Below are 24,474 nucleotides of genomic sequence, written 5' to 3'. Positions count from 1 at the left end.
ATATATATATATATATATATATATATTCACCTGGAACAGGCGTTTGGATTTACGCATCTCTGCACGCATTCCCCCAAATCCATCTCTGTATGACTGAATGTAAATATATAAATATATGTAAATATATAAATATATGCAAATATCTAGATAATATATATAAATATATATGTATATATATTTATTTACTCATTTTTAATTTATAAATAGATATCTGTAATATTTGTCTTTGTATATATACGTACATGTATATATATATGTATATATATGTATATATATGTATATATATATATATATTTATGTATGTCTTTGCGTATGTGGATGTGCTGCTGCAGCACGTGTGTGTTTGTGTCGATGGATGAAGCGGCTGAGGCTGCTGCTGCTCTCCGGCGCACTCTCTTTGCTTTTTGTTCGAGTCAGGGGGTTGAGGGCAGCGAAGGTGCTGCAGGTGAGGCATTTATACCCTAAACCCTAAACCCTAAACCCTAAACCCTTATATGAACTGCTCTGCTCTGTTGTCTTCGCTGCAGATCTCCTGGGGCTTCTCGCAGCAGCCCTCAACTTCCCCGACTTTGGAAGGTGGGTCCTGTTACAGCAGCAGGCGCAGCAGCAACAGCAGCAGCAGCAGCAACAGCAGCAGGAGTTGCTTTAATGCATTTTTCTCGTTTTTCTCTGGTTTGTTTGTGTGCATTGCTTTATTGCGTTTGTCTTCCTTGTCATCTCGCTTGTCTTTATTTCTTTTTTGCTTTTTTCTTTCTTCTTTCTTAGGACATGCTTTTTAAGAGCACCCAGACAGCCACCCCCAGAAGAACGCTCGACGGGTTCGTTGTCGAGCCCACCTAAACCCTAAACCCTAAACCCTAAACCATTAGCCCTAAGCTCGTAGTTCAGCTTGCTGAAGGAAGAAGATGAAGGTTGGAGGCCAATGCAGGGCCAAAGCCTAGACACTAAACCCCAAGCCCTAAACCCTAAACCCTAAATACAGAACAGGCAGCACTGGAAGAGCATCAAGGCAAACAAACCCCATTGTTTCTGTCTTGCGGTGTATCCGCAGCTACAGGAGACCCTGATGCTGACGATTGGCTGTTGATAGAATTAGATGAAGATATTCTGGAGACCTTTGAAGCCTCAGACCCCGCTGTCATCGAGTGGGCAGCAGCTGCTGCTGCTGCTGCAGATAGCAGCAGCGGCAGCAACAGCAGCAGCACTCCTCATGGAAACTGCGCCGGCAGTTCTTCTCGCGGCCCTCCTCTTCGTAATTAATTGATTGGGTTTGCAAGCGAAAGTCAGAGGGGCCTCCCGTGAAGAAGTGTTTGGCTGTTGCTGTTGCTGCCGTCGTTGTTGTTGCTGCTGCTGCTTCCATTACAGAGAAGATATACTCTGTGTACGGAGGCGTTGCGTGGCGGCAGCAGCAACGGAAGGCCGGAGAAGCTGTCACCTGCTGCTGTTGCTGCTGCTACTGATTAGCGGCAGCAGAGAGCGAATGCGCCTCACTCACAGGCATCGCTGGGAGGCTTCGCAACTCTTTATTCTTGTTGTTGTTTTTTCGAGCAGGGGTCATTCACTTTTAGGGTTTAGGGCTTAAAGCGTTTAGGGTTCAGACCAGCAATTTCAGGCAAGGGTTTAGAATTTAGGGTTTACGATTAGAGGGTTTAGGGTTTAGAGGCTATGAGCAGCGAGGGTTTAGGCGAGCGGTTGAAGGCGAAGGGTAGGGTGTAGGGGCCAAAGGTCTTCTTCATTTTTAGGGTTTAGGGTTTAGGGTTTGTTGCAGGAGCCCTTGCCACTTCTTCGTTGTTTTGTTTGTTCTGTTAGGGTTTTGGGTTCTTCAGGCCGCAGTCTTCTTGCCATCATCACTCTCTGTTCTCCTTAGTATTAGTGTTCTTCATTATAAAGTATTACTATATATATATATATATATATATGTATATATGTATATATGTACATACATGTGGTATTGCCCAGCAGCAGCAGATTTGCTGGCAGCAAAAGTAGAGGTGGTTTTGTTTCCTTCCGATTCATCTTTTAACTTATTTTATCTGCTGCATGCAATTACTAATATTCGTTACTGCATTGCTGTCTATTGATACCTTATGTGCGGTTCTTCTATATAGCTAAAGGCTGGATATTTTTGGTGCTCTTCCTTATAATTTGTCCGTTGGGGTTTATATGTAAGTATGCAAAATGCTTTTAGCAACGCACGGAAGAAGAAAGGCAAATAAATCATAATAATGATCGCTGCAACGGCTCGGCATGCATGCATGCATGAACAAACGTCAGTTCAAACTGCACGTCTTTCTTTTCTTCTGTTTGATGTATGCGAAAAGACATCTTGCAAGGGAGCACAGAGCGACGTCTAGACTGCTGTGTCGCTCGCTCCCCTGTCGTTCTTGCCGTTATTAAATGCATGCACGCAGTGATATAAATGCTGATGATGTTCTGTCCTCGCTGTGGGTGTGTTTTGTTAATTGTGTTTATTTACGTCTCGTGTATCTGCACCGTGAGAAAGAAGAGAGCACCCTCTTCTCTTGAATGCCTGAAACCCCTTTGGGATGCAGGCTAAGAAGTGAGGGGAATAGAGAAGAGAAAAGAAGAAAGCAATGCAGTGCAGTCGCTAACATGGAAGTAACCATGAAGCCGACCGAGATACAGCTGCGAATCGATGCCTGCCAGTGTTCTCGTGCAGCGAGCGACAAGCACAAGCTCCAGCAGAAGAAGCAACAGCTTCAATTACATTATTAGCAGCTGTTTATTCGCGTTTAGGCCCAATAACACCTGTATCTCTGGGTTCTACTAAGTCCACGCGGGCCTTAAGAGAGCACACCTTCTTCTCGGTGTCGAAGGTGAAAGCAATGCAGTTGCTCTCGTATTCGCATTGCAGCCGGCAGGCTGTCTCATGAGGTAAGCCCGGAATAGTCTTGAAGGAGGTTCCTTTATAAGCATAGCCACCTCTAGCACTACGAGCGCACCCTACCTTAGATCCAGATACTTTGCCTTGTTTTTTCGTTGTACGTCCTGCAACAGCTTCAATCTTCTTCAGTGAGCACTTCTTCTCCGCTGGGGTGAATGTATAGAGCCGGCACATCGGGTGTTTGTAGCAGAGCTCTCTGCACTGTGTTGTATCTTCTGCATCCACGTTGGAGATCTCACCTCCGACATACTCTACATCTGGTTCCTCGCAGAGAGAGAGCAGTTCGAAACACCGCTTTGGGCCTGAGACAGCACCCTTAGTTTTCGTTACATTCAGATCCCCCTTAAGAAGAGTGCATTGGCCGGAGAGACGATCTTCAGCAAAAGTAAAGGTGAAGTGCGTGCATTGTGCTTCCTTTGCACACCACCGCATGCAGAGCCCTGCGTTCTCTGTCACATCTGTAGCAACTGTCTCGCCGCCAGTGAAAGCGACATCTCTCTGGAAGCAAGAGATGTCCGTTAAGCATTTAGCGGGCCCGGAGACGTAGTCACGTGCTTCCACCAACTCGCCTTCGCCTGAGAGAAGACTGCATTGCTTTGTCACTATATTGAAAGCAAAGCGAGTGCACGAGCTCATGAGTCCGCAGCGAATCTTACATTCTTCTGCATTGCCGGCTTCCAAGTTCCACAGGAGATTCGAATCGTTTGCTAGGATCCTTACTCCTTCCCTCATGCAGATAGAGCAGGTTGGGAAGCCTGTGACGGCCCCCTCGATAGGTGAAAGATATCTGAAGGACTCGTCATCTTTCAAGTAGCACCGTTTGTCATTCCAGTGTGTGAAGCTCGTGCACTTCTCATCTGCTTTGCACGTGTCGCGGCACTGTTCAGCTGTCTTGCCGCTCAATTCCTTCACGTACCCGTAATCACGCCGTGGGCTATGGACACCTTGCAGATAGCAATCTCCTGCACAGTGCTTCGTGCCGCTTGTTGCTAGGGGGCTTTGCTCGGTTGTAGCATCTCTTCCAATGAGTCTGCAGAAGCTTCCACGGTACGAGAATACAGCGCAGGTCGATATAGCTTGGCAGTGCAGCTGGCACTCTTCTTCGGTCTCTACTGCCGTGGTGAGCTCCCTGATGATTTCGCCGTTGTACTCTACACCCTTCTTCATGCAGCCTGCGCATTGACGCGGGCCTGAGACGAAGTTGTAGTTGGGGCGCTTCGACATCACTGCAAATGCAATATGCATGTAGCATACTCCTCCTTTCATATCGTAAGAGAAGGCTTCACATCCTGTGGTCGTCTGGCATTTAGCTTGGCATGCGTTTGCGGTCTCGGTTTTCTCAACTGCAAAAGGCACCCCGTCATAGCGCACGCCTCTCATGCTGCATGAAGGCACATTCTGAAATGCATTGTACAGGGGTTCAGAAGCGCAGCCGTTCTTAGGGCCACTCCACGAGGGTTGTGAGGTGTAGGTGCCGGCCTTAGAGGATTCCAAATCGAAGAGCCTGCAGGATTTCTTGGTCTTGTTGTATGTCCAGCGTTGACAGCGTGCTTCTAGGGCGCACAAATGCGGGCACTCTTGTAAGTAGCTCTTCTTGACGTCTTTGTAGGCTGCTCCAGTGTACTCGATATTCCTCAAGTAACAGCTGGAGTCGGAGTACCTGCAAGCTGTGACGTCTCCCCTCTTAGCAACCCCGATGGGTCCAGAGCGTGCCTTCTCATAGCATATTTTGTCATCTGTGTTGAATGTATACCACTGGCAGCTGGGGTTGAGCAGACACATGCGGCGGCAGACCTCCGTTGAAGGAATCTCCCTTGTAATGCGAATGTTCCCTTCCATTCCACTGAGATCTCCACCCATGAACATATCGCCTGCATAGTTTGGAGATTTAACGTTGAGACTGCACATGTCTCTAGGCCCACTGACATATCCTGTCTGGCTTTCCGTATCAACTTCTGTACCGTGAGACGTGCATTCCAAACTCTCGCGATTCCAGGAGAAACCAATGCAGCCTGATGCTGCCTGGCACATGGACTGGCATATGTGAGGAGTGGGAGCTTTTCCCAGAGAAACCCCCTCACCACTCAGACGTTTGCCACGCTTGAAGCAAGATTCGTCGCAGCCGGGAGGAGTAACAGAACCCGACCCTTCCTTGAGTCCCTGTACACTTGAATACAGAGAGCAGAGTGAACCGTCATACGTGGCAGCAACACAGCCTGCCATCTGGCCACACAGTCCCCGGCAATCTTGTTCCACCTCCACACCCTCCATCGCAAACAGCAAGCCCGACGCCCCGCCATCCAAGGTGTAACCAGAAGCGCTGCAGCCGAAGGGTTCCAGGTCAGCTTCTTGGAGTTCTACTTCCTTGTCGGAGGACTGTACCTTAGCTTCGTGATCAAGCACGTCCTTCAGATCGGCCTCGGTTTCGCCAATAACACTCGGGAAGAAGAAATCAATCGCACCGTCACTCACCTTCATCGGAGGCACTTCAATGTACGCAGAACCCCACTGCGCCTCCAACATCGACAAGGGAGCTTCGAAGGAACCGCTGGTCGATGCATGACGTCGGTTCGGTGCCATCCATGCCTCTGCATTTTGAGGCCAGACTGCTGCACCCAGACCGGCCAGCGCGGCCACGCGCTGCAGTTGCCTCATTGAGCCAACCTAAATGAAAGATAGTCGGAAAAAAAACACTAAAATTCAAAGCCTGCCCGAGGAAACAAACCGGCCGATCCGCACGCACACCGCTCGACGGCAAAAAAGGAGCGACGAGCTAAAAAGCTGGATTCCAATAAAACATGAACCAGAAGTGATCGGCAAAAACACTGCAGAATGAAGTAATGAATTCAGTTGATGAAAAATACTCAGGAAAGGGAATTGAACTTCCAGGACCAGGAATTCTCGGAACTCGCCACAGTCGGTGAGCTGCCGATACACCGCATTGAAGGAATGAACCCGCAAGCGGCTTTGAAAGGTCCTTTGCAATGAAAGGAAAACCAAAATAGAAGAATGGCAATGAAATGAAAGAACTTAGCTGAATTCATACCGTTGCCATCGAAACCAACGGTGAACACCAGGAAGCTCCAGCGAGTGCAGAGCGCGCCGGTTGCCGGGTGCTAGCTAGCTGTATGGTCTCCCCACTGTACACCGCATCATGGAGTGCAGGAATTGTGGATGTTTTTACTGAACACATTATGAAGCGTTGCTTTTTTTCTTCTTTCAAAAAGAAAGAACAAATTTAGAACGGGAAGGGCACTAAAACACTGTTTCCGTAGGCGCTCACACGCATCGATTGGGTGCACAAAGTGTGTGTGCGAACGTCCATGGTGGCTGCATAGAACATGTATTTAAAGGAACAATATTGTAATACAACCATATACCTTAAAGTAATTACTTTAACTCCCTACTACATGTAGGTACTGAGCAAATTGTGCGGTTTCAGGCAACCTCCATCGACACGCGCAGCAGCGGCCTTCATTGGTAATTGGCAAATCATTGTGCAGAGGTCAAGGGGAGCAGATCTGACAGTGTTATAACAATTTACAAATACGTTCTACAGAAATTCTGAGGAGAATAGAAAACAGAATACCTGTTGGTATACTGAAGATGAAGAAGGGTCGCCCACACTCAATGGCCGTGGACTGGCCTGAATGGATGCCAAGCTGCAAGAGGATGCATAGTAGATAATTTTAGAACCCGCATTTTCTACGTTATTGAGTACTCCTTCAATAAGTCAATCATTATGTGCATATTAGATGTATGCGTGCCCTTCTTGCCGCTGGCCCTGTTCATAGATCACCCAAAATAAGTAGCGGGGGTTGATTTGCTTTGCTAGCTGAGTACTTCGTGGCCTACGATTTTTTTTGAAAGGTTACTCCTTGCCTTTGTTTAGTCAAAGATCTCACCATCTCACCTTCTCATTCTTGCCTGTGTTGCACTGTATAACTCTACGCCGCTCTAAATCGCTAAAGTGGATCCAGGCGACGACAGTTTCAAGGGCATGAAGCTATAGTTGCTCCGGTTCTTTGCATCTGGGGATGCCAACGCTGTTGATTAGACTCACAAATATATTTAAATGTCTTCGTTTATTCATTTGTGCATTGTTGCGTGCTTGTACGGCTCCCTTATTCCATTTACAGCTACTTCAGTTGCAGACAGACACACACAATCAATGCAACCTTTAAATACTAATTCCCCCGAAAATTATTTGAGAAGAATTAGCAGCAAACTTGAATTATTCCTCACCAAGTTAATTAATTCTTTTTCAAGAATCATTTAGCTTGGTCAGGAAGAATTCATGTTTGCATGTACTCGACATTAAGCATTCAATGCCGCATCTAAGTACCTCTTCAGATTCAGCGCTCATGCCTGCACAATCTGAAGGCATTTTTTTCTCCAGTCAAGAAGTGTTGTTCTACAGTCGGCGCTGCAATTCCCTACTGCAGCTCGTAGATCTGTATTCGCGTGGGCTGCCCAGAGCTCCCACTAGAAAAACCGTTTCTGCGGGGATGTTGAATGCAAGCAACCATGGTGAGGAAACGCACGAAAATACAAACGAAAACGCAAAAAATAACAAATAGATAGATGGACGGCAGCATAATTTGTCCGCTCATCAACGTTGATTTCTTTTTGCACGTAGCACTGCGGCGTACCGATCCCGTTTGGGAGAACACGAGCCGTGTATGTTTGGGTATAAAAAGGGCAATGCCCACATAACACTGGAAAACAATACTCAGGAAGAAGAAAAAAAGCCAGCACGGGACATTTGCAGAGGCGAAGAAGCAGTACATTATAGAGGAAGCGGACACAGTGAAACAGATGGAAAATGTCGGGGTGTATGTACACGTGGCCGCAAGAAACGGCGAAGACGCTGATCATCAAATAAGACAGTGCTTTGTATCTTTACAAGCCGTTTGTTCATGAAATAACTTTTCACTTGAGTTTATTTACTTACTTCGCGGGCAAGTTCTTCAGGAAAACATACTTATTGGTGAATCGTGCAACGCTTCGCTGCTTATTTAGGTTTTCATGTATGCAGCAACCTCAGCTTACCGCGTTCGACAAAGAATCCGAAAACGGTGGAAACACGCATGAAATTGCACAATAGACGCGCTGAAGATGTTTCAATTAATATGGTGTTTCGTTCTTTTCTTCGCTATGGGGAAGACATTAGAAGCGTTTGATGTCGGTTTTGCTGGACACCACGAGGCTGTTAACACATTCGAGCTCATGCCCCCCCGGGTAAATCCGAAACCCCTATACGTAAGAGCTAGTAGCCTCTGGCTATCATTTCTTATCAAGTGGTTGATTGCAAGTAGTCACTCCTGACTCCTCATGTGCCGGCCTCATTAAAAGTGCAAGCCTTCTCTATGTGGCACTGCATGCCTCCTTATTACTCTTAGTGCGCAACATATGACTCGCATTGACTAATTTCTCGTTTCAGGCTCGCCAGATTTTATACTCCGAAGGAACACCCGGTGCGTTGCCTGTGTCATGCTGCTGTTCAACTCGCTGTCTTTTCAGCACCTCTACTTGCATACAGTGCAGCCAGCCCCCAGTCCCCTCTCCTCCTAACCCCTCTCTATCTTGGCTATGTTAGAACTGTACATATTCATAATACACTCATGACGCCTGCCCCCATCTCCATAGATGCCCCCTTATTGTCCATTCCATATGCATGCACACGGGTGACCCTAGCGCAATGTACATGCACCTGAACTTGTACCGAAAAAGCTCCCACACAAAGGGCACATACAACACCTCACTGCAATGTGCTTTACAGATATTGTGCCTATCAATGATAGCGGCAGCACTGTGACCCTCCCCGCCTCCACCAACCCCTATGGACAGTGGGTGATAGTGAACGCAGCGACAGCAAAAATTTCGAATTTCGGGTCAAACCTCAAGAAGAATGTCTTAATAAACAACGCGACGGGGTGAGGCTTGCTTAGAGATATCTTTCGCTGAAAAGAGCAATGCTCTACTGTACGCCACAATGCGCGTATGCTAACCCAATGCTGCGCATACACCCCAACTCATGAATACTCTACAGACGTGTAGACGTCGAATACGACCCACTCCGTTCTCGAAGCAATCCAGTCAAGGTGAGGCAACATCGCGTACCTGGAATTGTCGAGGAATACTCACCAAATGCATGCACATATATCCACCTACGAAAATGCATATGCATGCATCAATGCATATACGCATGCACATGAATATATACATATATATATAGATATTATATACATATATATATGTGTGTTATACATGCATAGATTTATACGCGCCCATATATATGCATTTACTCTCCAACCCTTTCTGCCCTCAGGTATTCGACAATACGGGGACCCTCCACCTAAAGGAGCCAAATGACTACAGCGAGTTGCCCCCCCCCGCGCCCTAAACCCTAAACCCTAAACCCTCAGCAAAAAGAATATGTGAGGGCACAAGTTCTTATTAAGTCCGTTCTTAGTCGCAAACCCCTTCCCTTCCCACCTGCAGACACCGAACAACACGGCGTCCGTTGCAGCTGCAGCAGCAACAGCAACAGAGGAGGAGCTCCAAGGCCACCGCAGCAAGGCAGCAGCAGGAGTGCTTCAAAATTGTTCTACTGTTCTATGCACTTGTCCCGCTGCTGGCACTTGCTGCTTGCTGCAGCGCGCGAAGCAGCAGCTGCTGCTGCTCCGCTGCATCCGCTCTCAGCCACTCGCGTCTCCTGATGCTGCTGTACAGGAAACCCAGCTGCTGCAGCTGCCGCGCCTTCAGCAGAGGGGCCCCCAACAGATCCCCAGACAGAGGGCAGTAACAGCTCTCAGACAGCAAGTCCAAACAAATGTCGCGCCCCTTGCTACCGTTGTTGCTGCTGCTGCTGCCGCTGGTGCTGAAGCTGCCCACAGCCAGGCCTTGCCTCTCCTGTTCCTGCTGCTGCTGCTGCAGCAACAGCCTTGAAAGGGGCTCGCCAGTGTCCCTGCGCAGACACAACTTTGGAGGTCAAATGCTTGTTCTGTCTCGCCATTCTTTGCGTTTCTCTACTTTCTCTTTCATTCGCACCTCTGCTATCCAACTTGCTTTCATCGATATTCTGTTCTTGCAAACCCTAAACCCTAAAATCTCAGCTCGTACGCCTCTAACAAGGACAGCAGCACTCAAAGCAGCCACGGCGAGGCCCAGGCCGCGCGCTTGTCTGCTGACGCGGCATCTTGTTTCTTCCGAGGTGTCTACGCACCTACCATACATCTCACTTTATCCTTGGTGGGCCTTTACCCCCAATAAATTGCAGCATTCTACAAGAAATTATTTTATACATTATCAGACGGTACTTAACGCCTTCTAAGCACGACATCATTCTCCACTGTCTGACAGAGATAAAAAGAAATCCTTTTTCCCCTGAGTGCCTAACCTACTGCGCTTTTAGGTGTACGTCCACCGTGTAAGGCCCCACAAGCTGAGGCCCTGACGGAGTGAAGCCCAGAAGGTGATGCAGCGCTTTGGTTAGGGTCTGATGATACGCCTGAAGCAATAGGAAAAACGCAGTATAATAGCGGCTGAATATAGTTGTACAACATCTGTATAATAGTAATAATGTTGTATAATAACAACTGAAAATAGTTTTAGTACATATACAGGTCAGTGAAGTACAGACAAACCATCACAGGGAAGGCAAAATAGGCATATGCATTATACTTTGCTTCTAGTATGCAAGTTTCTATGGGAGTTCAAATCTCTAAGAGCATAAACCATTCTTTGTCTAGTGTTTACGGTAGTTTTGTGGTTTAGGGTTTGGCGTGTAGGAGTACCTGAGGCTCCACTGCACAGAAAGGCTCCTGGTGATCCTCAATGAAGAGCTGCAGAGACCGCGGAGCAGCGGCGAGCGCATCCGCATTCTGCAGGGAAGCAGCAGAACAACCCTAAACCCTAAATCCTAAACCCTTAACCCGTAAGACGACAGAGGCAACGGAAGCACAACTGTCAACTGGTTATTGCGCACCAACAGCAAAGCTTTCAAATGCAAAACAGAAGAAACCCCTAGGGGGCAGAAGCCATTGGCCTTTAGGGTTTGTGGTTTAGGCTTATTAGGGCTTAAGCGCAGACCTCTAGCAAGAAGGTAAAGGCGATGCGCCGCAGCTGGTTTGCCCTGCAGACAGGGCTCTGCTCCCCGAGCCGTATGTACACTTCAAGCAGTTTCAAAGAAGCTGCGGTGTGCTGCAAGCAAAGAGCCCCCCAACACAACCACATGCCCTTGAATATATAGTTGCAGGCGGAGTTAGCAACTATGCAAAGTATGCCGCCACTACGGTGCAGAGCCAGCCAGCTACTGCGAAACCTGGCTCGCTAGCTAGATGGCTAGCTAGATGGCTAGCTGACTGGCTAGCTGACTAGCAAGATAGCTAGCTAGCTTGCTATCGATACCTCCCTCGAACGCCTAGAAAGGGCAACTCCGTCCAACAAGTTTACAAGCTGCTGGCCAGTGAATCCACGCTGCAGGGCAAACACTGGAAACCACAAACCCTAAACCCTTAACCGTACACCCGAGAGCGGTGGCTCTGTCTATGTTCTTACGTATAACAGCACAAGCCAAGCAACAAAGGCATCAACACGCCTGTCTCTAACAACCCACAAGGAAACAAATACAAATATTTCCAAGCCCTCAACGGGCATTTACCCCACTGCAGCTGGCAGCAGGGCGCTGCGCAGACCCTAGACCCTAAACCCCAACTGCTAAACCCTGAAGCAGTTCACCTGCAAGCAGAGGGCTTGGCTGAGGAGAGCGCTGAGAGTGTGGGGGTCTGCAGCTGCAGCCTTTGAGGCCCCGAGGGCTCCCAAAGCGATTGCGCACGGCGAAAGGTTATTGCGTCTCTCCTACAAGCAAGGCAACCGCAAACGCAACGAAACAATCATGTTAAATCTGCAGACAGTGTACGGCTTAGTACTGGTGCTTACAGCAAAGTTACCGTGGTTGTCAGTACAAAATGCTATATTCTATATATTGCAATGTAATATTTACGTATATGCATGCATATATATATGTTGATTAGCAACGCAAACAAAAACAAAGGGAGAGAAAAGACAGGCAGGGCATATTAAAATTGCTTACAAGGCCACACACACCCCCTCAATATCAGCTGCAACACCAGCAGCAGCAGCAGCAGCAGCAGCGGCAATATAAGCAACACCACTGGTGAAAACGACAGCCAGAACGGCAGCTGTCAGTCTGAAGCAGCAGCAACAGCAGCAGCAGCAGCAGCAACGGGGGCGCAGTCAACGTAAGCAACAAAAACAGCAACAGCAGCAACAACAGCAGCAGCAAGCAATTTACAGCTAATAGGGAATTAATAGCATTCCACGCGCCCTCGTGCTTGACCCCTAGGCGGCCAAGTGCCTCGGCGCAGATAACAAGCTGCTGAGTTGTCATGCTGCTGCCAGCTCTGCAGCACACACAGAACCCCGTGCTGCTGCTGTTGCTGCTTCTGCTGCTCTTGTTGCTTCTGCTTCATCGTTTGCACAGTATCACTGCTGCCAGCAGCAGCGACACGCAGATGCGGCATCTGGAGGCCCTCTCACCCTTCTATATGCTTGCAGACAGCCTGAATGAGACCTGTCTCCCTCAGCTGGAGTTTTGCTGCTGCATGCAGCAGCAAACACAGGCTATGTGCTGAAACGGCTTGCTGCCTCCCTTGCTTCCTCTGCACAGGCGCAGCAAAAAACAGCCGTTGCTGCTGCTGCTGCGGCTGCTGCTGCTGCTGCAGCAGCAAGCCTATCCGCCTCATGATTTTGGTGTCCCGCTGCTGCAGTAGCGACAGCGACAAAGCCAACAGAGCGAGGCCCTGACCATCGAGCTGATGCAGCTGCTGCTTCTGCTGCAACCGCTTTAGCAACAGCAGAAACAGCCTCCAAGGCAGCAGCTGAAGCAGCGCGTATTCATACAAGCAGCAGACAAGGGACTTCGCCGTTGCTGTTGCTGCTCGCTGTTCTAATGCCCACGCACAAACCCGCAGCACCTTAAAACTGATCTTGCTCAGGCTGCTGCTGTTGCTACTGCTGCTGCTGCTGCTGCTGCTGCTGCGGCGGCTTTTGCTGCTGCGGGAGGCCGTGTCTGGAGTTGAAGCTGCTGCTGAGTGTGCAGACTTTTCATCTAACACCTCAATTTGCTGCTCCGCCTCCGCTCTAGGGTTAAATCGACACCTTCCCCAACCCACAAACCACAAACCCTAAACCCTAAACCCTAAATCCTAGAGCCTAAACTCTTAGGTCTGTGAGTGTCGAAGCCAGACGAGAATCAAGCGGTGGAGCGTTAGGGTTTGGTTTGTATACAGTCCTGGGAGGCGCTAGGGTTCTGGTTTAGGGTATAGGGATTAGGGTTTTGGGTTTGGGGTTTACTTGCGGATGGTGTACAAGAGACAGGCGGCGTCGAACTCGTTCACCTGCCCGGCGTCGCGCAGCACGTGCTGCATCAGTGCTGCTAAATGCATGCGGTCCACTGCAGCAGCAGCAGCAGCAAAACACCGCAAGCTGCTGCAGGCCTCCGCCACAGACAGGCCGCCCTTCTGCAGTACAAACCCGGAGCAGCCGCAGCAAAACAAAAAAAAGATTAGCGAAACACTCAGCAGCAGCTGGGAAAACAGCAGCAGCAGGCAGCAGCTGCTGCTGCTACCTGGAAATGGCTTGCGCTCTTAACGACTAAGGTTTTGAGTTAGGGTTTAGGGTTTAGGGTTTGGGGTTTGCCTTTGTGTAGCGGAGCATCTGTTTAAGAGAACGCTTCCAAAGAGGATGGGCCCCTGGGAGGCCAAGCTTGCAGCAGCAGCGCACCAAGGCATGCAGCTGCGGCGGAGACAACTCTCCTGCTGCTGCTGTTCCTGTTGCTGTTGCTGATGCTGCTGAGGATGCTGCTGCTGCAGCTGTCAGATCATCAATCAGCCGAGCCACCGCAGGATGCTGCTGCAGCCGCAGGTAACTTGCTCCTCTTACTGCAGCTAGCTGCTGCAGATGGAAAACCTTCAGCGACAACTTGCTGTTGTTGCTGCTGTTGCACTGCTCTATCTCCTGCAGCAAGCACAGAAGGGCTTGCTGTTCTGCGCGCACCGCATCCTGCGGCAGCAGTGCAGCAAGGGAAGCAGCGCCGCCACCCACTGTTGTTGCTGTTGCTGCTGTGTGCAGTCCCTCACACCTAGCTAGGCCGCTACCTTGGATGCTCGCAGCAGCAGCAACGCCGGCTTTTGCTGTGTACCAAGAGGAAACAGATGCCAAAAGGGCTCCTTTCCCTCCCCTGGGGACGCCCTTCGTGCTCTCCGCATGCAACGCAGATCTACGAGCAGCAGCAGCAGCAACAGCACCAGTAACAGCGGCAACAGCAGGTGGCAGTCTGCATTTCATCTGACTCCCTGCCAGGCTCCTCACAGCTGCTGCAGCACAGGGGTTTCCCCTCCTGCTGCAGCGGAAGAGCATCTGCAGCGGGCCCCCCAGGGGCCCCCCCCTTCCTGGCATGAAGGCCGCGTTAATTGGGGGCCTCTCTGTGCCCTATCGGCACTCCTTATAATTACATTGCATCCACAAGAATAGCGAAGAAAGGCAGCGATGCAACACAAATCAAGGAAAGACGGAGTTCTATTATTATAAAATTTGCATGTGGAGAAGAAGGGCCCCTAGGGGGCCCCCATGGGGCCGGGATCGCCTGGGGTTGCTCACAAGCAGAGGCGAAGGTGCAATGCCCTCTATGCTATAAAGCTTATGAAAGTAGGATTCTTAGCAGTTTTGGAAATTGCGGGGGGAAGAGAATGTTGAGCAATGAAGGGCGATGTGGTGATACGTGCATACACCACGGCGCAGCATCGACGACTTTTGCTACGTGGGAATATGCTATCTTGAGCCTCAAGGCGACCGAACAATATTGAATTAAAGATTCATATTGGTTAAGGATATGTTTGATTAAAGATTAATTGCTTTATACGAAGGATTTCGGTTTCGATGGGGGCAGGCGTGCTGCTGCTACGACCGCAGCAACTACACTAAGAAGCGCCTCTTCTGAGGGCTTTCTCTCTTCTTTGCCGCCTCCGTGAGGGAATATACTCTTTAGCTCATTTGCTTCTTCCGTTATTGCCACACGTTGGACGCCATGGGGCTCCACGGGTGCCCCTGGGCTTGCCTCGGGTGCGGCAGGTAGAGCCGCAGCTACAGCAGCAGCTGCAGCAGTACCTGCAGCAGAAGGGCCAGTTGCTGGTTGTGTTTGCTTGAATGAGATTACTGGTGCTTCGCTGAGGAGAGTCCCTGTGGCAGAGAAGGGGGAGTAGACGTTGTTATTGTTGTGTATGTATGTGTGTGTGTATGTGTGTGTGAGCTTCTCTTGTAACGCTGCTTACCTGCGTTGTACACCTGAAAGTACGATTGTATTTAAATGGATTTGCTTCAAAGAAATGAAAAAAACGTACAATTAAACGCCGTGAACTACTAAAGGACGGCGACAGCTCATACACCACTGCCCCCTCTTGCGCCAAGTTCGCCAAGAAGGTTACAGGGGCCCCCCCAACCTAGAACAAGATGAATGAAGCAGAAAGGAAATATATATGTATAGTCGTGTACAACAATACAGCGTTGCTGTTCGCGAGCACAGAAGACGAAACAGAAGCCAGAAGGATGCACAGAGATGCAGCGGTGCTGGCTGTCGTGCGTGTAGCAGCTGCATGCATTCAAGAACAGCTACGCAGAAAATTAGGTTGGCTTCTTGTTGAGTCTGCTCACGTTGCTGAGGCTAATCGCGCGGTGTACCTCCACCAGCAGTCCTTCGGGGTTGTCGCTCTCCATGAGTTCAACTTTCTTGCCCTTTCCGTTCTGTTTGTTACAGAAACAAACATGCGAGGGTGAATACGGAAAAGAAAAGCGAGGTAATCAACAGAAAAGAAACCAACCTACACTACACAGCAACAGTTAAATTAATAAGGGGACATACCTCATATATCATGTCTGCAGCTGCAGGCAGAAAACCCGTATGCTCCATGATTTTTTTCTGCCTGCGCCAAAGAATGCAACTAAATGCGCGTTTTTTTATGTCCATCTTTAACTGTGAACATGTCGATACACCCGAAAGAGCAGAAGCTCGACTCTAGCAAACGCAAACGCACATGCGTTGTTGCTCTATGGGATCAGCTGGCCTGGGGGTGCGACGGCTGGGTGGAGCGCTGGGGTTTTCAACAAGTGTGCCGGTGTTGTCTTCAATTCTAATTCGTGTTTCTGTCGTTCTTTCCGTCTGATGCGGAAGTTTTGTTTTTTTGCCCCATCGTATTCATATTATTGAATGCTACTAAAGAGAAACGTCAAAGACGCACAGAAAAAGAAATGTGCACGGGAAACTCCTTCGCGTCGTTGATTATCCTGCAGCCTCCAAGTAGAATCCAACAGTGAATAATGTTGTGAATGAATGAAAAGCAAACTGATCATTTCTCTTAGGCAAGAGAGTAGCTAAGGATGAAATCGCTTCAACTTGTACCCACGTTGTCATGGGGTTGGTGCCGATGTTCGCCACCGAACCTCCGCCTCGCCTGCAGACCCAACTTAAATTGAAATCTGCGGACAGTTCGAAAAACGGGAAAGCCTCACTTTATGTATATTATTTGGCCATTAGGGTTTGAGCTCTTGGGTACGTCTGTGCGGCTCACACTGTCGACAACGACAACATCCGCCTTCGCTAGATCTGAACAACGGATTTACATTTCATTTGGTACGATTTCACTTCAGACTAGACTTCATTCCGCTCTGGAATCCTTTAGAACCAAGCGACAGGCTGCCCTACCGAACCCATATGTTGCACCCGCCTTGCCATCAAAGAGCTTCTTTGCGTGCAAAAACAAAACATCTTGAAGAACAATGAACAAGAAGGCCCAAAAGTACAGCATTTTCCGAGGAGCAGCCGTCATTCTCGTGAACGCCTATACATTCATTGGCATCCATGAGGAGCTGCGTATACACCTGAAATCTTCAACATGGGAAGCTGCAAATCAACCACAATTGCCCTATTTGCACATCGCTTTGAAGTGAAAGACGTTCAATACAATTCTTTTACAAATGTTGCTTCATTAAATGCATTAGTGGCCTGAAACTTGCAATTCCTTCCAGAACTCCCTTCCTTCTGTGGTATATTTCAAGGACCCTGACACGAAAAACAGAAGCCGAAGAACCGAAAGGAGCGCAACTTCCCACAAGAAACATGAATAGTACGAGGGAGTGTTTCTCTTTGTTTCAGTGATAGATGCTCCTAGAATATGAGAAAAGAACCTTCTTCCGCTAAAAGCAGGAGAGATATTACCTGAGTCAAGAAAAGATATTACTAATTCAACGATGTGCCTTTTCTAATAGACTTAAACGAATGCAAGAACCTTCATCCAAGGAAGTGGAAATGCCGCCATGCTTAGATGGCCGTGATCAGGATCCAGAACGTCAATATATATATAATATTAACAATATATATTTTGTCTATATATTAAATAATAAATGCACATATTGATAATATGGATAATAACTGACCATGTATTTGCGTACACATGCACATATGCCCATATACATGCATACATGCAATACATACAAAAGATTTTAGACGCAGAATATACATCTGTATACTCATATATATATATATATATATATATGCTCTATGGGCGAAAGCGACGCCAAGCCTAAAATTAAATAAACAATTGCGAGCCATTACTACCCGTAGTCACAGGTACAGGCTTAGCTTTCTTGCATGATGCCACCATTTGCTTTTTATTCCTTTTGTTTTGCTTTTCTGTAGGTGATGTTGCCTCTCCTCAGATCTAGGGCTCCAACAACCGCTTGAGCGTCAGGCAGGCACAGCAAAAAACGCCAAAAGATGAACAGAAAGCAATCCCTGAAGAGAAAAAGCAACTGCTGCTACATATCTATATATAGCAGCAGGGAGAGCAAGAGAAAATCCTGAGAGCCAAACCCTAAATAGTCTCTAACCCGGCAGGACTGTTGCGTGTTACAACACAAGCACACAGCTGCCTATACTCCCCACGGCCACGCCTGGCCACGCCCAGTGAGATTGGGAGTGTGGAAAGCAACGGGGGGAGCAAAAGCAATTACTGAGCGCAAAACCCTAATTAATCTTTAACTATAAACCCTTATCACTGAAACGTACAGGGCAGCAGCAGTCAGTACGCCAGCCGCAGCAGCCAAGACAACTTGTTGGGCGGAAGGCGACGCTACACTGAAGGATGGAAAAATAGCAAATAACGAATTAAAACAGATAAAAACAACTTGTACCGATTCCAGCAAAATGATTTCATGAGAAACAGGTACGGGCCTCCCTCCCCCCACCCATAGAGAGACTGTCTGTCGTGTGCCGGTGTGCCTGGTTTACAAACCCTGGACATAAGTGTTGAAATTAAACAAAACGGAAAACCGGAAGGTTTCAGGATTTAGTTGTCTTTCAACACTGAGAATGAATTTGGGGTGTAGCCTTCGGGGACTAGTGTTTAGTGTTTAGGGTTTAGGGTTTAGGGTTTTGTTTAGGTCACCGGTTGGGCCGGGCGCGTTGGTGGTCCGGAGCGGCTTCTGTTGGCTGTGAGTTGTTGGCGACGGAGGAGAAGACGCAAATTACGTAGAGAGCCCCGGAAGCCTAAACAATAAACCTTAAACCTTAAACCCTAAACCCTAAATCCTAACCTTCATCGTCGAAAGACTTCGGGATGCTGCATAACGGAGTTAATGACTTAGTTAATGACTTCTTCGGCTCGCTTTGTTTGGCTTTCTCCCCGTTTTCTTTTTGAGTTCTGTCAGTTTCCTTTCCTGTCACTGCCTAGGCAACTCCCTCCTTAAACCCTAGACCCTAAACCCTAAACTCGCGCTGCGCCGTGTGTCTGCGTGCCGCGGGTTGCTTCCTGCACTGTTTGGCACCATGGAGCAGCTCCCGAGATGCGATGAGGAGGGGAATCAGCAGCAGGTAGATGCTGCTGCTCATGTACATGCAGTAACAGCAGCAGCAGCATCAAATGCCCAAGCGCCGGCAGAAGAAGCTGCTGGAACGGTGGAAACCCTTGCTGCAACGGGGGGCTCACTGACGGCGCAGCTGCAGCAGCTGCAGCAGCGATTGTCTGCTATGCGTTGGGGCTCAGCAGCGCATCCCAAGCACCCCCAGCAGCAGCAGCAGCAGCAACAGCAGCAGCAACAGCAAGAACAGATCCAGCAGCAGGAGAATGGGGAATTTATGAGTTGCTGGGCCAGCAGCAGCAGCGGCGATTCTGACGAGGCGAGCGATGGCGAGGCGGAGGAGAAGACCATCATAGAGAAACATGGGAAGGGCGAATGCTGTGTTGCTGCTCCTCCTGTTGCTGCTGCTGCTGCTGCTGCTCCTGTTTCTTCGCTTGGCAGTTTACTTTTCTCTTTCGCCGCCTCCGCAGCAAATTCGGTTGCGGAGAAAATTGGGCAATCGGCGCAGCAACTTTTCAGACCCCCGGGTTAGACGGAAAGGCTCCATCTTGGAATTAAGGTTGCGTATAAGGGGCTTAGGGTTTAGGGTTCAGAAAAACGCTTGTCGGATGGGGCCTGAGTGGTATAGAATGTGGGTTCAGGAATGGGGTTTAGCTGTAGGGGTTTAGAGAGGGTTTACGGTGGAGATTTACGGAGGGGGTTCAGATTTTGAATGGGGGTATATGGGGAGATGCAGGAAACGGGTGTAGGGTTTAGGGTTTAGGGCTTGCGTTGTGTGTGGGCTTAGGATTGTTTGAGGTGACACCACGGGTGTATCTGTGTGAGGGAGGAGACTACGAATGCGCCTCCTTTTCTGGCGCGTCTTCTTACATGGACATTGTACATCCTTTTAAATATCTGCTTGTTAACATGACAGACATTAAATACGCTGCCTGCACACGTCAGCAGCACGGCGTTGCTGCTTCTGCTGCTGCTGCATCTGCTGCTGCTGCACCTGCTGGTGCACCTGCCGCTGCTGCTGCGGAGGACGCGGGGGCGCCCCGCAGCCCTTCCACAGCGAGCAGCAGCGACCGCGGAACTCCCCGGCAGCAGCAGCAGCAGCAGCAGCGGGAAGCAGCAGCTGCATCTGCCGTCGCTGCAGGATTCTTGTTAGAGCCAGCGCCAACGGCAGCTGCTGCTGCAGCAGCCACCGCCGCCGCAGCGTTGGCAGCAGCAGCAGCAGCAGGAGAGTTCCGCACGGGGGCAGTGATCGACGCGGGTTTTAGGGGGCTTCCCTATCCGCCTTTGCGTCTTTGTTTGTCTCTCTGCATCAGCGCTGGCTGCTGGCTACGAGGAGACAAGCAGCATGTGCTGCTACTGCAGTGTTTCAGGGGCATGGGGCGCTCTGTCTGCGTAGCAGCGGCTTTTCTGTCTTGGTGTGGGGTCTGTTCGGATGTTGCTGCAGCAACAGCACAAATAGAAAATGCCTTGGGCATACCGTCGGGTGCGCTGCCCCTGTTGCCCAGTCAGAAGCGTTTTCTAGCCTTCTTTGAAACCCTTATGGGGCTTCCATCCCCCACCTCCTCCTTCCTGCAGCAGCCGGAGCAGCAGCAGCAGGAGCAGGGACAGCTGCTGCAGCGGCTGGAGCAGCATTTTGTGCCCAGGAGACTAAGGAGAGTTATTTTCTGCGGGCTGCCGGCCATAGAGGAAACGCCGTACGCATTCGCCGACGTCATAAAAGAGGAACCTGCTCCTGTTGAAGCGGAGGAGGGCCAGCAGCAGGAGCAGCAGCAGCAGGAGCAGCAGCAGCACGTATTCGTGTTCCGCCCTGTGCTGGAGGTCTGGTTAGAGGGGTCTTTAGTTTACTCTTCGCTGCAGCAGTACTGCCCCGTTGCTGCTGTCGATTCTGCAGGAGCTTCGGTGAAGCTGCAGCACCAGCAGAAGCTTGAGGCGCAGAGCATCTGCGGCTGCCTGGCGCGTCAGCTTCCTGCATACAGTCCGGAAGAGGGAAGCCTTAAGTTTGAAATAGAGGGAGTGGAGGCATGCGGCGATCTGTTGCTGCGTCTACTACATGTGACACAGCAGGAGGCGCAACAGGAGGCGCAACAGGAGGCTCAGCAGGAGGCGCAGAAGGAGCACTGGTGCTGCAGCTGTAGCAGCAGCAGCAGCAGCTGCCGCCGAAGTCGCGTGTGGGCACGAAAGGTGCCCATGGCTCGCGCTGCGTTTCACACAGCAACTGTCAGTAGCCCCGGATGCATTTCCTTCGCCAAAGAAGATCTCGACGGCGGCCCGATGCTGGCAGCAGCTTTCCCTGATGACTGCTTTTTTGCTGTTTTTTTTGACCCTCTAGAAAGCACCGACAAGGCAGTGCAGGTAGCATCCGCAGTTGCTGCTGAAGCGAAAGACAAATTTGCAGCAGCAACAGCAACTGAAGCAGCTGCTGCTGGAGAGATGCAGCAGCTCGTCCAGAGAGTCAGGCAAGAAGGGATTTACTATCGCAGGCAGCAGCAGGAAGAACAGCAGCAACTGCTGCAGGTGGAGCAGCAGCAGCATCAGGAACGGCAACAGCAAGCGAACCCAAAACAGCGGCAGCATGACCAGGGCGTTCCTCGATCAGGGGCGAAAAAGGAATTATGGCAGCAGCAGCAGCAGCAGCAGCAGAGGCTCGGCAGTGGAGTCTCTCCGCAGACCCAGCAGCAGCAGCAGCAGCAGCAACAGCAGCAACGGCAGCAACCGCAGCTGAGCGTCAACCAGCTGCCAGGTGGCGAGCCTGTGGAATTTCTTGAAGTCGAGGACTGGGACTCCGGGGAGGCGCTTTCAGAAGGAGCAGCAGCAGCGGCACCGGGAGCAGCGGCTTCTTCTGCAGAGCGTGCCGCTGCGATTGCTGTCGCAGGTGCAGCATCGGGCGTCGCAGGTGCGGCTTTGCTTCTGCGCCCTTCGAAGCAGCAACAGAAACGACAACAGCAACACGAGGCGCAGCAAGACAGCGAGAGCGACATAAGTTGGGGCCACAGCGAAGAGGAGGATGGGGAGGCTACGGACACTCACCACGTCCCATCTGCAGTAAGTGGCTGTTCTTCAGGACAGGATGTCCGCTGTCCGTCTTTCTACGTCCTCCCTGCTGCCGAAACCACGCTCCTGAGTCCCCCGAGCGTCAGCTGCAACCGCACATGCAGCAGCAGCATCGCTGAGTCGGGTTCTCATGGCCTGGAAAGTGAAGCAGCTTCATCAGAGCAACCACCAGCGGCGGCATTAGCAACATCGGTAGCAGCAGCAGCTGCATCAGAAGCAACAGAACTGCTGTCTGATGCTTCGAGCAACAGCGACGGAGAGCAGCAGGGCCTTCCCGTTCTTGGCCTCCGTACCCGCAGCAGCAACAACAGCAACAACAAACGCGGCCTTTGCGAGGCTTGCCTGGATTTCGTCCCTCCCGTTGCTTCGTCGACTGGCGCAAGAGCAGCCCCAGCCAGAGTAATCGCTGCTGCTGCTGCATCCGTGACAGCAACAGCAGGTACTGCAGCAAACGCTGCAGCAAATGGTGCAGCAAACTCATCACGCTCAGAGAAAAGCCTCTCGCGCGAAAGTAGCACCGGCGACTGGGTCGCTGTTGCTTCACGGGGGTCTTCTCCCGTGCTGCTCGCTTCGCCTCGCCAAACGTCGCTTGAAGCGGGCAGCAGCAACTACAGCAGCAACTGCAGCGGCAGCCGCAGCGGCAAGAGCAGCCGAAGCACCTCCCCAAGAACTATTGCCAATCACCGCTTGTTCGTGGTCCTTAACCAGCCCCAGCACACGCACCAGCAGCAGCAGGAGCAACAGAGGAGCGTCCCACAGTTGCAGCAGCTCCCTCTGCAACAACTAAAGCAGCAGCAGTAAAATGGGATCTCGGATCAGGATCCACCGCAGTTAGGGCCCTGGTCGCCCAAACACGCAGTGCTGCACCAAACCGCGGCGTAGTTTGTTGGGTGTACACTGCACTGCATTCACCAGCGTCTCTATTTCTCTGATTTTTTTCTGTCGTTTTTGTTCTTCCCCTCAGCATCGTTGCGTTTTTCTTCTCGTGTGTGGTTGACTAATTACACGAACAGGTGTTTGGGGTTTTAGCTCCCTTCAGTCATCACCACTTGGCTTCCGGATTCTCCCCTTATTTGTTCAGCCTGTGTGGTAGCGCTGGGCCTAGGCAGCAGCAGCTGCAGCAGCACCTGCAGCAGCTGCAGCAGGCATTCGACTCTTCTGGGGTTTTTGCGTCATTTGTTTGTTGCTGCGCTGCCACTGTTGAATAAGCAGGTCTTGAGGTTGCGTTGGATTTGGGCGCGTCGGTAGCTGCTTAGGGGTTGCATTTATTGCCATTCCTTTTGTATAGACCCTATGCCCGAAAATCCGGGTAAAAGGGGTTTAGCATCGCGCTCTCCCGTGTTCTTTGGAAATGGGGGATCGTAACAGCAGCCGAACCCCTGCCCCTCTCCTCGCTGGACTGCTGAGGTGTCTGCTGCTTCGGCTATGGGGCCCCAGCGATCCCAAGGGGCCCCGATAAAACTGCCGACGGATCGCCCACACGGGCACTAGAAAACTGCAAACTGTGCCATTGGCGCTAAGCGTATCAACTAGAGCACTATAGCCATGGGTAGCTAGCTAGCTGAAGACTCGCTATTCTGTTGTCTAGCGAGTCTTCATCACCTCGTTCGTAGTTGTTCGAGTGCCCGCTTCTTCATTCTGTTGTCTAGCGAGTCTCCATCGTCCCTGTCTCCATCACGTTGTCCCTGCTGTGCCTTGTTCACTTGGCTGAGTGTAAGCAATGCATTCTTCACGTTGTCTTGCTCCTGAGCCAGTCATGGGGAGGCGGGCGCCTGTCGGTTTTCTTGGTGTTTGTTTGCTGTTCGATGATGTTTTCTTCTTTGGCCCTCATTGGATTGCTTCAGTTGGTGTCTTATCGGCAAACCAGGTAGCATCATATATGCGCTGTGAAGCTGTCTATCGTGGCCTCCGCTTCCTACCACGTGCCTTTTTCGACACTTTTGCCGTTGTCTCTGTTGCAGGCGCTTTGAGTTTAATCTGAGTTCTCCCATTAGCATTTGCTGTAAACCGAGCAACGCGGATTGTTTTGGAGCGTGTTATAGGTTCAATCCGTTGATATCGAGCTGTTGTCGGCTGCCTGTTTGTCTGCAATGCTTCTCTGATGAGTGCTGCTGTCATTTACTGTTGCTGCTAAGCCGCCGATGATCTCTGGTTGCTGTCCAGTGTTGGAGTACCTGCTCCTGGGTGCGTTTCTGCCCATGGAGAACAGTCAAAGGGTGTGTACAGCAGTCGCGTGAGTTGCTTCTTTCGCGTCATCAACGTCCCCTGCACCCCTGCACTCCACTGCACCCTCCATCAATGGTCTTCGATGTGCCCTTTCTTGCTGGTGTTGGATGTAGAGGAGGTTGGCGAATTCTGCTGCTCATTGATAGTCTGGGTGGCTCTACTCGAAATGGGTTCATGGAACAAGTCGGTTGTTATGTCCTTCCCTGAACGGCACGTAGATGACCACCAAACACGACCAATTTTTTTAAGGGTAGCAATGCCTCAGGTGATAGTCCAGCCGCGACATCACAAAAGTGCGCATCGTATCCAACTTCTCACAGGGAAAGAGCTCTGGCCTGAGGCGCTTAATGATACCC

General features: G+C 50.3%; 4 protein-coding genes across 4 annotated transcripts in view; 2 read left to right on the top strand and 2 right to left on the bottom strand.

Annotated features, from left to right (window-relative positions):
- EAH_00034860 (hypothetical protein, conserved) overlaps positions 1-1,867 on the top strand; it is a gene marked incomplete at both ends in the record, with an annotated part of 7,425 nt that extends 5,558 nt beyond the window's left edge. Inside the window, 5 exons of the mRNA XM_013395786.1 lie at positions 333-445; positions 528-576; positions 766-818; positions 1,052-1,252; positions 1,827-1,867. Of these exons, the coding sequence (XP_013251240.1) occupies positions 333-445; positions 528-576; positions 766-818; positions 1,052-1,252; positions 1,827-1,867 (457 nt within the window). The remainder of the gene's footprint in view (positions 1-332; positions 446-527; positions 577-765; positions 819-1,051; positions 1,253-1,826) is intronic.
- Positions 1,868-2,743: 876 nt separating this feature from the next.
- On the bottom strand, positions 2,744-5,485 carry EAH_00034850 (hypothetical protein, conserved; the record flags this gene model as incomplete). The annotated part of the gene is made up of 1 exon (XM_013395785.1): positions 2,744-5,485. One exon carries the CDS (start codon positions 5,483-5,485, stop codon positions 2,744-2,746), a length of 2,742 nt encoding a protein of 913 aa, XP_013251239.1.
- Positions 5,486-9,523: 4,038 nt separating this feature from the next.
- EAH_00034840 (hypothetical protein, conserved) lies at positions 9,524-16,812 on the bottom strand (the record flags this gene model as incomplete). The annotated part of the gene is made up of 18 exons (XM_013395784.1): positions 9,524-9,875; positions 10,312-10,418; positions 10,705-10,791; positions 11,000-11,110; positions 11,318-11,386; positions 11,648-11,767; positions 12,017-12,119; positions 12,470-13,090; positions 13,286-13,452; positions 13,715-13,993; positions 15,331-15,429; positions 15,641-15,730; positions 15,849-15,909; positions 16,021-16,145; positions 16,225-16,270; positions 16,390-16,437; positions 16,496-16,589; positions 16,707-16,812. 18 exons carry the CDS (start codon positions 16,810-16,812, stop codon positions 9,524-9,526), a joined length of 2,685 nt encoding a protein of 894 aa, XP_013251238.1.
- A 1,997-nt stretch (positions 16,813-18,809) lies between these two features.
- On the top strand, positions 18,810-22,693 carry EAH_00034830 (hypothetical protein, conserved; the record flags this gene model as incomplete). The annotated part of the gene is made up of 2 exons (XM_013395783.1): positions 18,810-19,368; positions 19,629-22,693. 2 exons carry the CDS (start codon positions 18,810-18,812, stop codon positions 22,691-22,693), a joined length of 3,624 nt encoding a protein of 1,207 aa, XP_013251237.1.
- Between the last annotated feature and the right edge of the window lie 1,781 nt (positions 22,694-24,474).

This window comes from Eimeria acervulina, genomic scaffold, assembly GCF_000499425.1.
Source record: "Eimeria acervulina Houghton genomic scaffold, Eah_scaff360, whole genome shotgun sequence".
NCBI lineage: Eukaryota > Apicomplexa > Conoidasida > Eucoccidiorida > Eimeriidae > Eimeria > Eimeria acervulina.
This window is presented reverse-complemented; position numbering and strand designations above follow the sequence as displayed.